At 38.1% G+C, this 19,791-nt stretch overlaps 1 protein-coding gene across 5 annotated transcripts in view; it reads right to left on the reverse strand.

Moving 5' to 3' along the window:
- Positions 1–14,965: 14,965 nt before the first annotated feature.
- The window catches only part of MTRR (5-methyltetrahydrofolate-homocysteine methyltransferase reductase), a 31,732-nt gene continuing 26,906 nt past the window's right edge, over positions 14,966–19,791 (reverse strand). For 4 of the 5 annotated variants that reach the window (XM_069004064.1, XM_069004065.1, XM_069004067.1 and 1 more), the window contains 3 exons: positions 19,127–19,219; positions 18,859–19,038; positions 14,966–17,915 (listed from right to left, as the gene is read on the reverse strand). In XM_069004064.1, the coding sequence (XP_068860165.1) occupies positions 17,771–17,915; positions 18,859–19,038; positions 19,127–19,219 (418 nt within the window). In that variant the 3' untranslated portion in view covers positions 14,966–17,770. Of the gene's footprint in view, positions 17,916–18,858; positions 19,039–19,126; positions 19,220–19,791 lie in introns of those variants that run through there. The other variant, XM_069004068.1, reaches the window with a different exon arrangement.

Genomic DNA, 19,791 nt, shown 5'->3' on the forward strand with positions numbered 1-19,791 from the left:
AAAGAGCTACTAGTTTAACAACCTTTGAGAACAATAGGTTCTAGAAGAACATATTGTGAAATAATATCTTCTGAAGAGTAAAGCAAAAGCCTCACTATAAACAAATACTTTACTGAAATTTAGCTATAAATATAAAAGAATTGCATTCAAATATAGTATAAAATTAAACTAATTCATATTATTTTCTTTATAATATAAAATCAAACTGATTTCACAGTTCAGCTTGAGTACAATTCAAAACGATTATGTGTATTTCCTTTCAAAGCCCATGGAACCTATCTTTTCTGGTTAATACATACTTCTAACAAACACATCATGAAAAATTTGCACTTACACATTTAAATCTGAGAACATTTTTTCAAAGCTGATTTTGCCACAGGTACAAAGAAATCAGTCATCGTTTCAATTGTGTTATTTATCAGCATCAAAAATTCCCATGGCATGTAACTTGACTGAAGGAAAAGTGGGCTGTACAGGCTAGATAAAGTAACATGCTGCAAGGAGACAGACCATTATCTCAAACATTTTAAATTGAATAGTGCTAACACCTAGTATGCAAGCTGAAAAAACAAATACCTGAATGCCGATATTTGTTAATCATTTGAATTCACTAAATCCCTTATGCTTTGGGAGAAATACAGAATAAAATTAAAGCTCACACTTAAATGTACATAATTTTCAAGACCAAAGGGGGAGCTTCAAAAACATTCTAGTGTGCACTACACTGCAAAAAAAGACCATGAACTACATATTTCCATGTAACTCATGATGGAAATGGACTCCAAATGTAAAAGAATAAAAACTGCCTCATAAGAAAAGCGGGTCTGTTATTTTTTGGAAACAGCAGTGCTTCCTACTTCCTCACTTCAGGAGATAGACTCTCGAAACCCTGACAGAGTTGTCTTAGTCAGCCTCAATCATTTTCCCCACAGCAGCGATGACAGCTGATGAGAAATATGCTCAGTCATATGCTCAGTCATACATAATCTCTCTACATCTACATTATCTCTTAGCCTCTTGAGGCTAACTTCAAGAGCTAGATCAGGTTGTTTAAGATCCACTTCTGGCACATTCCAAAAGTCTCCAACTACAGAGACTCCACCCCTGCTCAGCAGCACTTGAGATGCTCCACTCGCAGCAGCATTTCCCTTGCCCACACAGATGTACAGAAACAGGCTGTAGCAGATCTGTGTCCCCTAGCTTGCAAACTTCTCTCACACCAGTATTTCACAATCCTGATTGAATTTAATATTCCATAAAGGCAGAAGAAGCAGCAGCACCTGAGACAGGGAAAGGAAAATTTGAGAAATTATGCACAGGAACCATGACCTCTCTCAGGGAGAGAAAATGCAGATGTTAGCTTGAATTCAAGGAGTACGTCCACCTGGAAACCATCAAGAATTCAAATCTTGGAATGGTTTGGGTTTGAAGGGATCTTAAAGATCATTTAATTCCAACCTCCCTGACATAGGCAAGGAGACATTCCACTAGATCAGGGGTTGCTCAAAGGTCCATCCAACTTGGCCTTTGACTTTCCAGGGCTGAATCATCTCTGGGTAACCTGTTCCAGTGCCTCACCACCCTTACAGTGAAGAATTTCTTCCTAGTGTCTAATCTAAACCTACACTCTTCCAGTTTAAAACCATTCTCTCTTGTCCTATTACTACATTCCCCTGTAAAAAATCCCTCTCCAGCTTCTTGTAGGCCCCCTTTAGGTACTGCAAGGCTGGAATATGGTCTCCTGGGAGCCTTCTCTTCTTCAGGCCAAACAATCCCAAATCTCTCAGCCTGTCTTCATAAAACAAGTGCTCCAACCTCTGAGTATCTTTGAGGCCCTCCTCTGGTCTCAATCCTCCTTTGGTCTCAGTCCTTCCTGTTCTGGGGCTCCCAGAGCTGGATGCAGCACTGCAGGTGGGGTCTCACCAGAGCAGAGGGGCAGAATCCCCTCCCTTGCCCTGCTGGCCACACTGCTTTGGATGCAGCCCAGGGTACTGGGCACTGGCCTGGTCTTATGACTGTCTCCCACAGTTCCCTTACTTGGCAGCACAGATCCTCAATAAATATCCATGTCCTGCCGCTTGGAGACTGTCTCCCACTGGTCTGGCCCACTGAGGGGCCCCAGGCATTCCCTGCAGCCTGAGATCTTCAGAGAGTCATCCTCCTTCCAGAGCAAAGTAAAATCACCAATCTTTATGTGTGAATTTTAGTGGTTATTCTAGCATTTTCTAATGAACACTTCAATTTGGGGAGCAATTGTTTTGCCATCAGAGAAGATTTTGTGGTCAGGAGGATCAGTGCAGGGATGAATTAAGATACTTTCCCAGGATGGAAAAGGAGTGCCCAGATGGATGAAGCAAGAATCCTGTGTCAGTTTCCATCCCAGGCCTGAAGGCATTGGTCGATAATCTCCACTTAACAACAGCATTCAACTTAAATTTCCCTTTATTATCTTGTAAAGATTTCCAGTCACTTTGCAAGTGAAAAGGCTGCTTCATGCAGACTTTGCAAAATGACTGAAAGCAATAAACAGAGATTATGCTGCGATAAGTTTGCAGGATGGCATCAAATTGGTCCCGTTTTTAACTGGGAATATGTTATGCTGAGGAAAATATTGGCAAATTCTCCCTTTCCAGAGAAAACTGGTTGAACAGAATGAAATGCTGTGATGGAGTGATCTCCCCTTGAGTTATAGAGACTATGTGGTTATCTATGGCTGCAGCAAGCACAAACACAACATCTGTCAGACTTGTCGATTCAGTGGGCCGATAACACTGAATACTAAACCTAAACAAACTAAACAGCAGTAAAGGCAGCTGATAATCACTGACAGCAGCAAGTTGACACTTGAGATCAGTACAGAAGAGCAGGCTTATGGCAGAATTTTAATCCAGAAAGATGACTGGTAAATTCTTTGAAAACAGATGAGAGGGAATTCCCACAATCCATTCCTGTGAATTAGTGTCTGCTGTCAATATCATAAATATTCACATAATATTTTCATTGCAGTAATCACCTAAGAACTGTCTTTGAAGATGTCTTAAGATAAGACCACCACAAGCCACAGCTGTAAAAACTTTGATTCTTGGATATTTTATTATTTATTTCATTCAGTTTTGGCGTTTCTCAGCAGTGTGGAGTAATCAAAAAGCTATCACAAGCTGAAAGCACACAGTCCCCGTGAATCCATTGTTATGAGTCTGACAGTGCCAAATTGTGAGATATGTTTTTTGGATGAGCTATCATACGCATGGTTAGCATGGAAATGGAGGAAGCAGCAGGCTGCCAGCACTCAAGCCAGATCTGTTACAGCTGTTTGTGTCCACAGATTTCTTGCAGAGCTGTTTTGTGAAATGTGCCTGACTCGGGTAGCACACAGTTACCAATAGCTCTTACCAACCTCCAGGACCCAAGTTAAGTGATTATGAAGTGATTATGACAGTCTTCAAACAGTAGTTCTGAGTAGCAGAAAACTCCTAGAAGAAATTACAAGCTTAAGACTTACAAGCTGAAGCCTTGTAACTTTAACACTTGCATTTGTTCAGTGCTCCTCTGACTGAAAGAAAAACTGCAGGAGATTCACTCTTCATTACATGCTCGACTTTTTTCCACAACAATAGTATGACTGAATGTCCAAGAGGCCCTTTTCCACGCTAGAACTCCTAAAGTGAAGACGGTCACTTCAATGCTGTCTGAGGCTTCGCACCTTTTTGTGGAGTACTTGAGGAAGATCTGAGGAGAACAGAGGTATTCTAAAGATTGAACCTTTGGCTCAGTTAGAAAAACTTGACTTCTTTCAGAATCACACTGCAACATAATAGGGGCATGGGTTCATCTGCCATTCAGTTGTAGCTTTTATATATTAATGGATAGGAAATGCTTTTACTTCATTTATGAGGTTTTGCACATAAGATTTTACACAGATCAGCTCGAGTTTTATGTTGCTAATACTACAACAGTGTACAAAGTACTTTTCATTATTTCATTGATAGATTAAAATGCTTATTTAAACAGTGCTGACTCAAATAAAGTCTGAAAAACAGTGAGAATATAAGAAAGAGGAAAATGTCATTCACTAATACATTTGTGATAAAAAAATAAAACAATAAAGAAATGCCAAATGAATAAATACAAAGTTGATGGATATCATCAGGTTATTATGTGCCAAGACTCAAATTTTGAATTTTAGTTGATTTTTTTTATATTTTAAAGGAGTGGAATCATTTCACTACAATACACAGAAAAATATTTAGCTTTCTACCCTCATAAAACTCAAAATTATTTTTTCCAAATATTAAACAAGATGGTTTCTTATCCTAAATGTGAATGAAAACAGCTTCATAAGCTTTGCCACAAGAACTATGCTTAACACCTCCAAACCTTATTTTTGTAAATAATTGAGAATACCTAACTTCCCAAGTCATATTAAATCAATCTGAATTATGTAAGTGCTTCTGAGTTTCAAGGATAATTTTCCTTCAGGCTCACAGCCCAACCTCTTACATTTCCAGGAAGTGAGTATGTCACTTTCAAAAAAAAGGATACATGCAGGTAAAACTTCTCGCTGCTCAATATTGAAACCTACAGAATTGTACACTGTCAGCTAAGTATGTAAAGGCAGATGAGCCTTAACAATTATAGTTGGCAATAAAATAAATTGATCTATTTAAACTTAATAAAACTAGAATACATTTTAAATCTAGAATTTTCTTTTCCAGTTCTCAAACTAAGAAGGTACTGTTCTCTTGAAACTATCCATAGATATTCTGGCATCACCCATTGCTTCTTCTTGCATCATCCAAAACCACAGCAGAGAACATAATGGGATCCATTGTACCTGAGTATTTTCATTTGGGTTGCTTTTTCTTGTTGGGTTGTTTTGTTGGGGTTTTTTTTTATTATTATTATTGTTTTGTTCACAGGTAGAAAGCATATGATTTTCCCATGCAAAGAAATAGGGCCAAAAAGTATTCCTCTGATGCTCTTCTGCAGAAACATCTTCCCCAAGCTAGTGGTTGATTTTAGCATTTTTGCTTGCAAAAGACTGCAGTCCTGTTAAGAGCTAAGATGGAGCTCTTAAAATGTTACTGAAGATAGACAAGATAGCCATGCACAACTGGGAAGATCCAGACTGTAATCAGATGCAGACAGCACTTCTTTATTATTCAAAATGTGGAAATAGGAATTGTGGGTAAATTTGTTCTCCCCTATGTGGGAACAGGAGAGGTGGCTGTGGGTTTTTTTTTACTAAATGAAGGTCAATGGCCAATGGCTGGTTTACTTCCCCTCCATCTCTGAAGTAATCTCACTAAAACTGATGATTTTGCAGAGTGAAAAGGCTGCACCCTTGCATTCAGCTTAGACAAGTCAGGGCAGACAAGTTCAGCACTGAAGGAGCTCCACACAGCTTCATGCAGAACTTGATGCAATAGCATGGCTGGCTCTGACAGAGGCCTCTCGGCCACACTGGGCAGTCTGGGGGAAAATCGATGTACAGCTCCTGAAGCCTCTCATGCTGAAGCCAAAATAAGTAACATTTTTGTTCCCTGAAGACATAATACCAATTCACTGAGTCTATACCACAGAGATTTGATTTTTGCACGTATATTTCTATGTGGTTATACCTAATGGGCTCCTACTGCCTAGGAACCAGAGTGACCCCTTCATGGATTAATAATGTTAACAGGCAAGTCCTGATGTGAAGTAAGAATTATACCATCCTTAAGCCCCAACCAAACAAAGAATTACCATTGTCAGGAAACCAGTTTAGTTCATTACTTTTTCTCTTGAAATATGAAAAATAAATAGGTCAAATAAAATACAGAATATCTGATATTTCACTGTTGGTATTTTCCAGTTTTCCTAGTGGAATGTTCAAATTCCAACCTTCAGGGGCAGTAATAAAATCAACAGTTTTTAGGCTGTTGGAGGAAAAGGACAAAACCTCCCCAGGGAAGAATCTGAGGACACTACTTCAATAACAAGATGAATTATTCAGTCTTTATGTTACTTGTCATCTGGAGACCTAATCCCATGTGCTGACCAGCCTTGCCTCAAGCAGTGCCTGCTGCAAGGGCAGCACCCCAGAGCTGCTTCTCTTCATGCAAAGATAAACAGAAGGTCAGAAGTGAAACACAAGGTATTAGTCCTTTATTCAATTTCATACCTTACGTTTTTTCCTTGTATTCTTGTTTCCCAAAGATGAAAACAAAAACATTGAAAAGTTAGGCAAGTTGGCTTCCTCATTAAGAGAAAATTACATTACCAGTTTATAAGATGGGTTTTATCCAACCTGCTGTGCATCCTTACTGACTGGATTCAGAAAACCAAAGCAACGCTTTTTATTGTCTCTCACAAAAGAAGCAATACATGTAGATAAATAGGCTTAAGTTTGAACATTCAGGTGCTTTAGTGCAGCAGGTACGTGGTTTTTTGTACTCACAGCTGGTCTCATGCCTGGTTATTTTGCCTCAGCACAATCCTGCAAGTATATATCAAACATGATACAGACAGTCAGTAGCTATCTAATGCCACTCAGGAGGCATTCTAAAGTGTATCAAAGTTGATTTGCCTTGGTAGTTTGGAATTCCCTACAGGTGATATTCTGTGAAGAGACAATGCTTGGCTTAGGTGGTAGCATATCCACGTTCTTCAGCAAACCGTTTGCCTCATAGTAAAAGAAAAATCATAGCCAATTCCATGTATTAATACCCTGATAGGGATCTAAAGTCACCTACATCCTGCTGTACTTTTTTTTTTGCTGAGTCTTAAGTATGAGACAGTTCCTACTGGATCCCCCCAGCACAGTCTTTCCCGAATTAAGGGGTCAAAACTGGATACAATATACCAGATGTGGTCTTAAAAGTCCTGAGTAAAGCGTTGCTTCCCTCAACCTACTGGCCCATAATACAACCCAGGAAACTGTTGGGTCCTCTTTGCTTCCAGGGCACACTGATATATTTAGCTTGGGTTTGCCAAGCCTTCTGTGTCGTCCTCTCCAGATGGATGACATAGTCTGGAGAGACTGTGCAGAGCTGCTCTCCACACACTCGGTGCTCTGAGGCAGCTGTTGCTCGGAGGGCTGCGAGACATTGCTGTGCTGGGAGGAGGTGCTGAGCAATTGCCTTCACACCATTGCTGTGGGGGAGGTTTGCCCACTTCTTGCCTTCACTCGTTAAATTGTTGATCTTGATTGATGATTTTTTTTAACTTTTGCTCTTGCTGTTCTTTCTCCAGTCCTGCTGGTGAAGAAGGATTTTGTGGTGCTTGGGAGCTGACCACGGTCAGCTCATAACAATTAGATACAGAAATACTGTGGATGGCAGTGCCAAAAGCCTTGCTGAAGTTAAGGTAAAAACATCTACTGCTGTCTCCTTATCTACAATTCAGTTATGTTATTCTAAAAGGAACTCACATGCTATACCTTCCTTACATCCATGCTGACTTTCCCAATCTTCTGCCCATAAATGTGTTCCAAGGAGACTCACTCCAGGAGTTTTACAGAGAACAAAGAGAGGCTGATCAGTCTGTCACTTTTCTAGCTGTCCTTTTAGTTTGAAATGAAGCTGGAGAATACTCGCTCTCCTTCAGCCCCTGGGGATCTCCCCACTCTATTCAGCATGTCAAAGATGAAGGAGAGTGTCCTCACTATAACATACACCAGCCAGTTCAGCACTTCTGGATGCAGCCTGATCCAGTCTTCTGGGCCTGAATGAATTGATCTCAAGTGATTCCTGATCTCATCTGACCTACATCCACGGCTGGCAGTTCCTTCTCTTTAAGGAGAGAGGCCTGAATGACATTGCTGCTGAAGATTGAGGCAAAACAGCAACTGAGTATCTCCACCCAGTGTGTTTCAAATGGTGCTAGAGCACCAGCCCTACTCAGCCATGGGCCATGCTTTCTTTGATCAGCCTTTTGCTACTGATTTAGAGTTTTCTTGGTGTCCTCACCATCGTTTGCAAGTGTTAATTCCTGTTGCTCTTTGACTTCCTGTATAGCATTCTTAAATGAGTGGGCAAGGTCTCTAAAATCCTCCTTTGTTGTTTGTTTTTGCCGAAAAACAAACCTAGCACATATTTTAATAGATAAAAGCAATGAGAAAGAGTAGGTGGGCAAGGAAAGAGAGTGAAAGATAACCAAATAAACTCAAATGCAATAAACTCAAATGCTAAAATGCTAAGGACAGGGTCAGTTTTCTACGTGCATCCAGGAAAATTAGAAGTGTAAATAATTAAGCTCACTTGAAAAATCTTTTGAAGTTCTGATAAGTGTTTATCTTTGGGAGAGCAGAAGGACCAATGTTCATGAATGTTTCCCAGACAGACCTAGAATTCCAGCTCCCAAACTCTTTCACTGCCTAGCTTCTGAGACATTGTTGCCATTGTTAAATGGCCATTTTTAATACAATTAAGCCATACTAAGAAGCATAGATCCAAGTTTGGACCAAAATGACCAGTCTTGGAAAATAAGTTGCTGCTCTAAAACATTTTCAAAATCATTGATGGTTTGGTTGGGGTTCTTTTTTTTTCATCTTACTAACAGCACTACAAAAGATTATATCTCTTTAAAAAAAACCAATAAACAGAGCATCAAGATTGATGAAATCTCCTTTATAAGATGTTACTTAGTGGCTACATGAGGAATTTGCCTTACCTTCTGTTGGAGATCAAACCTCCCATAGGTTAATATAAAAGATTTCTGCTACAAGGGTTTTAAGAAGCTATTTCAAGCCTCCGCCAAAATATATCATAAATCAAGAAGTCCATCTGTCATTGCTTCTGAAATGAAGCTAATTCTACCGGCCAAAAATGATAAATAGAAGTGCTTGAGGTTAAATTTGTTAAACAGTATCTAGATTTGCAATCATTTTCAGCTCTTCTAAAATGGTTATGAACTTAAATCAATGGACAGCCTCATTTTGCTTTTGCTCCTACTGTTTTATTTTAAAATGATCTTTTATTTACTTTTGAACATTGTCATGATACTTTCAACTCTCCTTACAAAGGTCATCCCAATGGGTATCTCTTTATTTGCTCTCTCTCTCTATGATATAGGTGCTATTGATGCATGTCCACATGAGCAGAAGAATACAACCACAAAAATAAAAGGAGAAAAATTAGTTACAGCTCTTGTGTTCTTTTTCTGACCCAATTAGGGCAAATAAAACTGTGAGAACAGAGTAGAAGAATATATAATTAATGGCAGGTAAGTAGAGCAGATCGAATGTAAAAATTTGCAGAAATGGGATGTCAGGTATCAGCTAGACTAGAATACAACAGGCAACAATGGATCATAGCAATAATTATTCATCATGACACAATGAGGATGGCACACTGCAAAAAATGTATTTAGTCATCTGTAATAAAGACACAAAGGATTTCTTTTATGCTTCACCCTTAACATTATAATTTTTTCACCAATGATTTCACAAAAGACTTGAGTTACAGAGGGTTGTGCCATCCACTCATGATCTAATTTAGAACATAACTGCAAGTGTCCAAGTACAAATTTCTGCTCATTGACAGTATTATTTGCTCAGAAGTTGCATCCCTGTTCACTTCTTATATTCATATTTTGCCTTATTTTAATTAGAGTAACAATTTCCTCTAAAGCAACTAGATTTTTCCCCCTAGCAAATTTGTGGTATCCTTAAGGTTTTTTTTCTACAAGATAATGACAGACAACTTCTTCTAACATCACACAGGCTGCCATTTCCAGAAGCATTTTGCCCGTTTCATCAATCCCCACCTTAAAGGAGGCAGGTATTATAAACACCATCAAAATGTTTTCTCTGGTGCTGCAACTGCCCATGGCCCAGGCAATGAGGGATCAGTGATGTTGCATTTGTGTAACACGGCAAGAGTGTTTGAGGAGGGCAGGAAGCTGCTGATATCCTCAGTAGTGTGCAACACAGGGACACACTCTCACAGAGAGGTCAGAGAAATCACTGAAGGCAGATGTGCATGCCATTCTCTGAAACAGCATCTCACCAGGAACATAAGCTGGTCAGAAAGCACACATCCTTCAAAGCAGGTGACTGACCGTGTTAGTTCAGCACATTTCCCATCTTGCTGACTTTGGTGGAATTTTTGTCTAACTTCAACCACAAATTAAATCTGACTGCAAGACAGCAGAGTCCGCAGCAGCTGACAGCAGTGAAAGCATCCTCGGCATCCTCAGAGAATAAGTCCACCTGCAGCAGAACTGCCTTCATTGTATTCCTCTGCTGCAGTTTGCCAGCAGAGATAAACCGGGCTGTCTGTCTCAGGAAAGCCACTGTGTTTACTCTGAACAATGCAGGCAATGAATCACAGGCACTCTGTCAAGGAATCTTCTCAACCCCAGCATGCAGCAAGGAGACAAAAATCCGAGAATGAAAACCATGTATACTGAAAAGCAATACTCATTATACCTGCTTTAATGATCCTTCTCCTCCTTTCTCAAAAAAAGGCTGATGAATGTGCCAAGGGCAGATTCACAGCAAGAAAAATCTGTGTACGCTACATTGATCATTGATTGCTTATTTGCTGGCTTGCCTGGGGATGATTTACACACACACAACCCCTGCATGGGTGGTGATAAGAAAGAGGATGCACACACGTTCTGCTGTCATCTCACAACCAGTGCTGAAGGTGTGTATATCATGTGTGTATATTTTTTGTTTCCCTTGACAGGACATTTTTTGAACCTGGAATTAAACAAACCCAAAGGATGACATGGCTATCTCCATCATATTCTCTAGGAGTTTACCAGTATCAGTGCTAGAGAAAACAATAATATTCCATCTCTTTATTCTGAATGCTCTGTCAGAGAAAAAGAAGGGCATATCCTCTGCAGAGGACAAACCAGAGTCTGCAGAAACTCCCCAGCATGAGTTCAGAGACAAAGAAAATCAATTAATTAAGAGACAAATAGAGTATTCTATTAAAAAATGGGGATTTTATAGCAATTATTTCTGAAATACACAGGAAAAGGTTTTTCCATTGCTGACTCCTGGCTGCTTTGCACTTTAGTGCAACAGAAGTCCCAGAAAAGAAAGACAGAATTCCAACCTCGATGCTGCCATTGGAATTATTGACATAAAACAGAAAAACATGTTGCCTACCCTGCACATCAATGTTACAAGTAAGTGCCAACCACTCTCTTCAGATGCCTTAGGAATATAAGAGGTCATCTGAAACTCACAATTCCTTGGATCTCTTTTCAGATCAAAGCTGACTATTCTTCAGTGCTACAGAGCCTCAATATGTGGTTCAAAAAATAGCAATGTAATCATTCCTTGCACAAGCCCAGCAGTAAAAACATAAAACAAAATGCAGTTTATTAGGCCAGCTGGCATGTATACTTTGTCTTTCTGAAGCCTGCATGCACCCTTTTTTTGCAGCCTGACTCCCAGACAACCAGTTTATTTTTAATTTAGCTCTGCTGAGGACAATCTTGCCCAGATGTACTGAATTGCAGAAGTTCATACCATGTCTTGAATATTTTCTTTTAGGAGATTAATCTGGCTTTGGCCAGAAACAAAGCAGGAGCACAATCACATGTAGTCACATACCAGTGCTTAAGACGCTGCTGCTGAAAATCTTATAATGGAAAAATACTGTTGAACTCCAACATACAAGTTTTATTAGGAAAAAAATGTGGTAATTTTTAAAGCAAACATCAGGGGAAAGGTTCTACTGGATAGATGGCAGCAGTGGTCCATTAAATTCCCTCCCCCAACTTGTCCCTTCTGTTTTTGCCATCAATTTAAAAGCATTTTGATTTCTTTATGCAAGGCAACTCTAATAATACTGAGTAGCTTCATACATTTACACATTTTCTTCAACTAGAGAGCAGACTCTCAGAATTCATTAAAATTGTCTATAGCTCTTACATTAAACCATTGTTATCAAATAGTGCAATTTATAGATTCAAATCAATAGTTCATATTACTCTGCTAATGTAGATTCATAACCAGGGCTTCTGGATCATAACTTTCAGTGATGTAATATTCTTCCTATAATCACTAGCAGACATGCAGTGGTTCTCCCATTTTCATTCCTCCATGACACTCCAAAACCCAGAAAAGAATATAAAATTACATTGAGAATATTATTGCTATTTATTGTATAATCACTGTCACGTCTGGAACTGGACTACTAGATTTAGTTTTGGTCTTCCCAACTCAGATGATGCATAACTGCAGTGAATGAAATGGATCCAGAGATGGAGTCACAGAATTTTTCCATCTGAGGAGCAGGGAAAAATCTGAAGCTGTCGGGGTTAAGATGCAGAATGACAGAGCTACTCAGAAAAGAAAAAAAAAAAGTCCATTTTATGCAAAGGAGATCTAGTGAAACTGAGACACTAATAAATTGGTTATGCAAAGCCATCAACATACCAAACTGCTAAATGCATAAATATGCAATGAGAACATCAATTTTTACATAGCAGAAAATAAAAATTGAAAGCATATGACTTTGTGAGAGCCATAAAGCTCAAAGTTGAGTTACAGGTAGGTCATTTCATATCTGCCGCTCTAAGTGTTCTTTTATTCTTCTTTTAAAAAACTCAGCTACAGAACAATGGACTGAATAGGTCTATTTAGCACAATTCATCACTACTTAGACATGCAGCTGAATTTGTCCATTCAAACAGGATATTATTTGCGAGTCAGATACATTTAAAATTATCTCTGGCATGGTGTTGACCAAGGTTTTAAAAAGGACGAAGTCTTCAGATGCAGGCATCTAATATGCTATCTGCTATGGACACTACTTTAGCCAAGCATGGAGCCTGACAAAATATTTCTATCCTCAACAGCACAGAAATATTATCATCTGGGAAGCAGCATTAGCAAGGATACAGCCCAACATTCAGATAAAACATGCAGTGTGTATTTTCCATATGGTTTATGTGACAACACATCTTTGTATTGTAACAGTAATTGCTATTAGGCCGCATAAAATATCACTGCTGGAAAAGAATTTGCATTACATTCAGGGCAGGTTTCAAAAAAGATGGCATTTCCAGAGTATGAAATATAATACAGTAACTAAGAGCACAATGAAACACCAGTTAATGGAAGAGTCCACATCAAACCTGCACCACTGCCACTAACTTCAGCATGCCATGCATCTCCTGCCCTGTGCAGCGATATGAATGAGGGCAAAGAACAAGCAGGAAACTGAAGAACACCTAGCAAGCAGAAATAAGGTAATTTTCTTCATTAAATGCATTGGAATAGTAACACTTTCACTGTCATGATCTAAGTGGTTGAATAAAAACTGAACAACATAACCTGCCCAGTAAATGCTCTTAGAAGTCTTAATGAAAACCAGTTATAATTGCTGGGCACTACAAAAAAACTCCCAACAATCTGAAAGCACAAGATAAACATATTAAAATAGTTATAGAAGAATGAAGGGGAGAGGAAGACACTTCCATCAGAAGAAATAGCCACATGGAGATTTCTGTTAGGCAATGAAGACAGAAATAATTTTGTCCATGAGTCTCCCAAAAAACAGGACATATCTGGAGCTAATACCTATCAGTGGATGTAACAAAAAAAACACCTTGTCAAAAAACCAAGCAAACAAATATACAAAATCCCACAACATGACTTCACCACATTCCTGACTATAAGCAGCAGCTGATGTGTTAATTATCAGCTGTATAGCTACATTGAGAATAACTGGAGAGTGAAAAGGATGTCACAGGAATAAGGAATAGCTCATGACTTTGCAGAACTTCTGTATATATAGATATATATATATGTACACTTGTGCAGTCATTTGTAAAATCAGGGCTGGGAGGTTGCAGACACAAGGCCTCTACTACAAAATCTGTGTTGTGGGTTCACACATATTAAAAGGTACACATTCCCACATGTGGCCTCATCTTCAGATAACCTAGATGAAAACAAAACAATAAGTTTTGACATATATAGGCTTGCGGGGTTATTTTAAAATACCTTTAAAAGTGCATTATTTCAGGGATGAAATTTGAGGACAGGAACATTCCCTGGTAGACACATTATGCCAATCCATATCAGGCAGTGATCTGAACTGGGAGGCTTTGCTCATCTTCTTTACTTTAGGCTCTCAGACAGAGTAACGTAAGTACCAAAGACAGAAAGGAAGAAACTTAGAAGCATCATTCCTAATTACACCACTGGTAAGACCTACTTTCTCTTTAACTAATACTTTTATTCCCCATTTGCAGTTCCTACAGTAAAATTGGAACTTTGGGGGCTTAACTTCCAAAGGAAATAAGCAGACAGCAATATTCTCTACACATTCCCCAGACTGATGAAAAATACAAGGCTTCTGTTTGAAACAGATTCAACAAGCATAGCACACCACTTGACATTAGCCTGCTCACAAAGTTGAGCAGAACAAGTGTTTACGGAGGACAAGCCAATTTTACTAAATAAACCAGTGCTTGCAAAACTACTCAAAAAGTTTCATCAGTGATCTAAACCTCCTTAGAACAAAACATTTCACTTTGTGTAAAACACTGTCTGATTCATCACAAATCATGGCTGCTGGTAACTGGAAATGGTGAAAGGAAAATCTTATTTCCTTATTTCCAAATTGCCTACAAACTATTGTTTGCAACACAGCCCCCACCTTACTCCACAAGCTTATTTTGCTTTGAGACCTAATCAACTTGTACTTTTACTCCCAATAACCGCTCCCCAACCCCTCATCCCTGTGCCACTCAATACCTAAGGTGCCATTCAGTAGTTCAACCCTTAAAGTGGACACACGAGCGATGTTCTGTGATTCTGCCATTTCTTTCATCTGGCTTTGTAATTTTTCAAAAGAAACTTCTCAAGATGCTCAGTATCTTCAGAAACTGCTAAAAAAGCCTATTCATTCTATTTTGGCAATATTTTAGATTTCCTGAAAAGTTGGGAGAGAAGGGGGAAGGAAAAGGAAAGGAAAAACAGGTGCAAGAAACACGCCAATACTACTTCTGCTTCCATGTGCAGGAAAGCCAGCTTTAATTCTGAAGCAGCAAATTGAAAAAAAAATAGCATGAATTTAACAGTTTGAGAAGTTAACCCTCTTTTTGTAACCGCAGTTTAAAAGAGAAATTTCAGTATTGACCCCATTTCACAAATCCAGAATAGCATTAAAAATCTAATGAGAAAATAAGCCATAAGGAATGCTCTGGAACAGCAGCTTTAGCACGACCACCAGTTCTTGTTAGCAACATGACAACCACAAACCTCTTAAATATAACAGCACACCATCTTCACTATTTCTTTTAAATAACAAAGGTATTCTGTAATGAATTTTGTAATTTTGAGGAAAAGCACATACATGGTATTGCTCTAACAGAAGAAAATTGAAAGACATTAAAAAAAAAAAATCCCCACTTAGGTTTAGGATATTTTGTAAAATCCACTCTATATGCTTTTCTAAAAGAAACACTGAGGAGTCATAAATCAGCATTATCTAATTACAGAGAAACACAATTCAATTAAGAAAAACATAGCTTTTACTGCAAGCCTTTTCCATCTCCATGATTCCTGTATCTTAAAAGTCCTCCTCGTTCAATGTCACTGAAAGAAATACTTCCTCCAGGTAACACAGTGGTGTTTGTTGGGGTTATTTTAGTTTGAGCTTTGGACTTTGCACCATGCAGTTATAAATTTAAGAATAACCTGCAGCCATTTTTTGTGGTTCTAAGAGATCATAATAAAGCTCACATGCTTAACTAAGGATTTACCACTAAATCCAAATGTTTTAATTTTGTAGAGGATTGATAAAGGAGAGGTGAAATGCATGGATACCAGCTGTATATCAGACCCTGTCAAATGCAACACACATAATCAGAAAAGGACACTCAGCTGTAAATATCCCACAGGGTGCCAGGCAATGACCTGCAGCATTACCAAAATGGTCACTGCAACTCCTGTAGTGTGGGATGTAAGTGACAGGAAAATGAGCAGCTGTAAGAGATATGGTGAAAGCTGCAACTCGCAGTCAGAAAATCATTGCTTTTCCTGTAATCTCCAAGAGCTTCTGAGTGGAACAGAAGACCCTAAGTTCTATCTGAGAATGCAACATCATATAACAAGTGCTTCTTCCAAACAAACCCCATCCAACAGAAGGCAGTTAAAGATTTATCTTTACTATTCCAATGCTGGTAGCTTTTTCTTTTATTAATAATTTTCAAAAATATGTAAAGCTGATTCACTGATGCAAAACGTTGACATTTGCGTTGTCTTTGTCATTTCCATGAAAGTTTAAAATTGGAGTACTTTTGAAAAAGCAGCACTTCTTTTCTTCTTTATAAGCCAGAGGTTAAAAGTGCAGTTTGCAATTACTGCAAGCCACCTCTCCCTATGGAGCTTTTTCTGTAGAGATTACTTGATGGAGATTGATATAAGCACTCTGCTGAAGGACTTCTGTACAAAATTTTAGTTGATGTCTTCCAAGGTTATTTAAACAATCATTGCACAGGTTATATCATAACCTTAATTCCAGACACTTCACTGGAATGTTTCTTTTTTAAACACGATTTTATTCTGACTGACCATCCAAACTTTTCCATTTAAAAAAAATTTACCTACCAATTAACTAATAATCGCCAGAAACCCACAAAACTTGCAGTAAGTGATGTGGTTCTGATTATGTGTAAGTCAAAGCAAAACAACAATTCCCCCCAGGAAATAAACAATGATCTGTCTAAAATATTTTCTCATACTTTGTGTTTATCTTTAAAGGTCTAAGCATGGCTTGGGACTGAGGAGACAACATAGATGTTTAGAAGTTAGAAAAAAGCAGAGAGAAGAGAGCAGGGCTCTGAAGAGAAGCGTAAATTACTTACTTTTACTTCTCCACCTGTTTGTACTCCAAATGTCCGTTGTTACAAGGAAGACCAGACACTTCAGTGATTTGCTTTTGGCCACTTGATTTTTGCAGTGGGTGGCCACAGGTAAATGCAACTAATTTCAAACCACCATTATTTTACTATATCTTCAATTTAAAAATTATTTATTTAGTAATCTGAGAAAGTATTTACCAAGCAATATTATTCCATCAACCAAATTCAGTGCAGCTGGTGAGTTTGCTCATAAATTAAACCACAAACCTTTCAGAGATGGGAATAGAAAACAATTTCGAAAGAATTATGCAGGAAGATCTAATAAGTATTAGAATGGTGTGTTGCAAAATTTGAGACATGATGTAATGATGTGATGAAAAAGGTAATTATTTAAAGAGAACTTTTGAGTTGAAATTCTTCAGTAACCTTTCTGTGCAACATCCTGGACATTCATTCCTTTTGGCAGTCACTGCCATTGTGCAAGATGAAAAAATATAAGTGGTCTCAGGAAGTATCTAGAAAGTGGTCAAATAAATCTTGGCAAGTCAGTAATGTATTTCATGATAACACAGATCAGTGTGTAACATATTTACTCTGTAGATTCTTTATGTCTACATTATAGGAAAAGATACATGATGTAATGTCAACGTACAATTATGCTTGTACAAGTGCAAAAGTTTTTAGTTTATACAGCAACCCAAACTTAGGATGAGAAAATCAAGGCATTGAGACAGTCCATTATGTAACATCTCTAAAAAACCATATACTTCAAAGGCCAGCCTGGTTTGTTGTCATTTAAAAGGTTTCATGTTTCTGTTTGAAAGGTCAATAGAGAAAGTTAACGTTTGTGTATGACTACTGACAGAAATTTTGACAATAACTTTTAGTCAAAAATATATGGGTGAAAGGAAGTCTTTTGTATTACAAAGGCACAGGAAAAGCTAAATATTTAGCTCCAAACATCCTGCAAATATCGTTTTGCTTCTCGAAGCATAGCCAGAATTTTCATTGCTTCCAATTTGTCAGCTTCCATTTCCATGCTTAAAATGTCTACTACGGCATCGCTTACATCATCAGCCATATGCTTCTTATCTCTGAAAAATAAAAAACAGAGGAGGAAAATGCATAATAAGGTATTTTTCCATTTATCAATAGCTTCAGAGGACAATACAGGAAAGGATCATTTAAAAAATCCCGAACAAAAATATAGCTTTTATATTGTACAGCATGATTCTCACAGAGTTTTCATGTAGCTGAGCATTGACATTAACTAGGGTTTCCCACAATCAAACACTACATAGTTCTTGGCATGCTCAACCCTAGTTGAGCTATTGGAGAAAAATTGGTTTCTTTAAGGAAGAACTGGACCTGCTGAATGAGTTTTTATTATTATATCACTAAATGGTTCCAACATTTAAAAAAAAAAACGAACAACAAAAAACCTCTACCAAACCACTCACTTATTAATAATGTTCTTTTTAATACCAATAGCTAACATTTATACCTGCAGGAGAACACATTTACATCAGGCCCTATATTTAAACAGTTTGTACATTTATCAACAAACTTTTTAAGCATCTTGAACCTCCATGTAAGTTTAGCATCCACAAACAGAACTTCCCACTGTAAAATTTATTACTATGACAGAGCTTTAGCATTCTGGAGCACCCAAACCTGGAACACAGCAGAAGACTGCTACTGTCTCTCAGCTGAGCAGTTTCTCATCACATCTATTCATATATGTCATTTTCTAAAGAGAAATCTATCAGCTTGAAACCTCCTATAACTTAACTGAATACTGAACAAAAAAAGGGAAAATAAATAATAAGTGACTAAAACAATCAGTGGAACTGTGTGGTTACAAGCTGTATTTCAAGATTATACTGGAAAAGAGCGGACATAGGGATGACACTCAGGCTTTCCAGGAAAGCTCTTTCAGTATGATATTGGTCCTTTCTTTCAGACAGCTCTAAGCCTTTCTAAAGCCTCAAACTTCTGCTACTCTCTTTCACAACAGTCCATTTCCACCCTACTCACCCACATACATAGAAGTAACCTCTGTCTTTCAGCAGGACTCTGGCAACTTCCTTAGCACAAAGCCTAAGGACATCTTGCACGTATTTAGGTGGGGCTACTTCCGCAGTTGAAGAGTCTCTCGAGAAACAAACCTTGAGATAAGTTAACGTTCCATTTTCAAGAAAACATCTGAGCTCATCTCTGAAAGGTAATAAAAACCTGTTAGCAATGGCTCAGAGATGAGCATTCCCTCATGAATAAAAAAATGGATGTTAAATAGCAAACTTGCTTGAACAAATAGTCTCGATCCTGATGCCGACAACCAAAAAACAGCCATGTCTCTCCAAATTTCCAGTCTGGATGTTGTTCTCTGAGCTTTTGCCTAAAGAGACAAAAAAAATCCAAGCCTGTTTTATCAAGTGCAGAATCTAAAACATCTATAACCTAATTTTCACTTAAAGTAATATTTTAAAAACCCACTGGATTGGCAGAAATGTAAAACAACTTAAGCTAAATCAAAGTCAAACCCTGCTTATTTGATTTTCTTGACTATTCACATTTGGACCAGCTCAAAATCAATGAACTTCAAATTTATGGTTTTTTGGCCACAGTTTCATACTGGAATAGTCAAGACTGGCAACTCCAAACATCCCACAAAATAATCCTGACTGCTGAATAAGGAGATCACTACCTTTTATCCTTCACTGGAAGCCCTGTAAAACCACCTGGGAAAACTCAGCAGTTTTAGAAGGCTTTCCATTTAGCTGTAGATACCTGCTAGATTCTGTGAATAATAATTTATTAACTTCCACATCATCAGAAATATTTAATTTTCTTGAAATAATGCTGAAAGTATTATTTTAAAGGAGTTTTAGCTGCCATTTTCTAGTTACATTTTGAAAGAGAGTTTTCATTTATACTTTAAAATAAAATGCAAAACACTTCTGAGAGATA

This window comes from Aphelocoma coerulescens, chromosome 2, assembly GCF_041296385.1.
Source record: "Aphelocoma coerulescens isolate FSJ_1873_10779 chromosome 2, UR_Acoe_1.0, whole genome shotgun sequence".
NCBI classification, from domain to species: domain Eukaryota; kingdom Metazoa; phylum Chordata; class Aves; order Passeriformes; family Corvidae; genus Aphelocoma; species Aphelocoma coerulescens.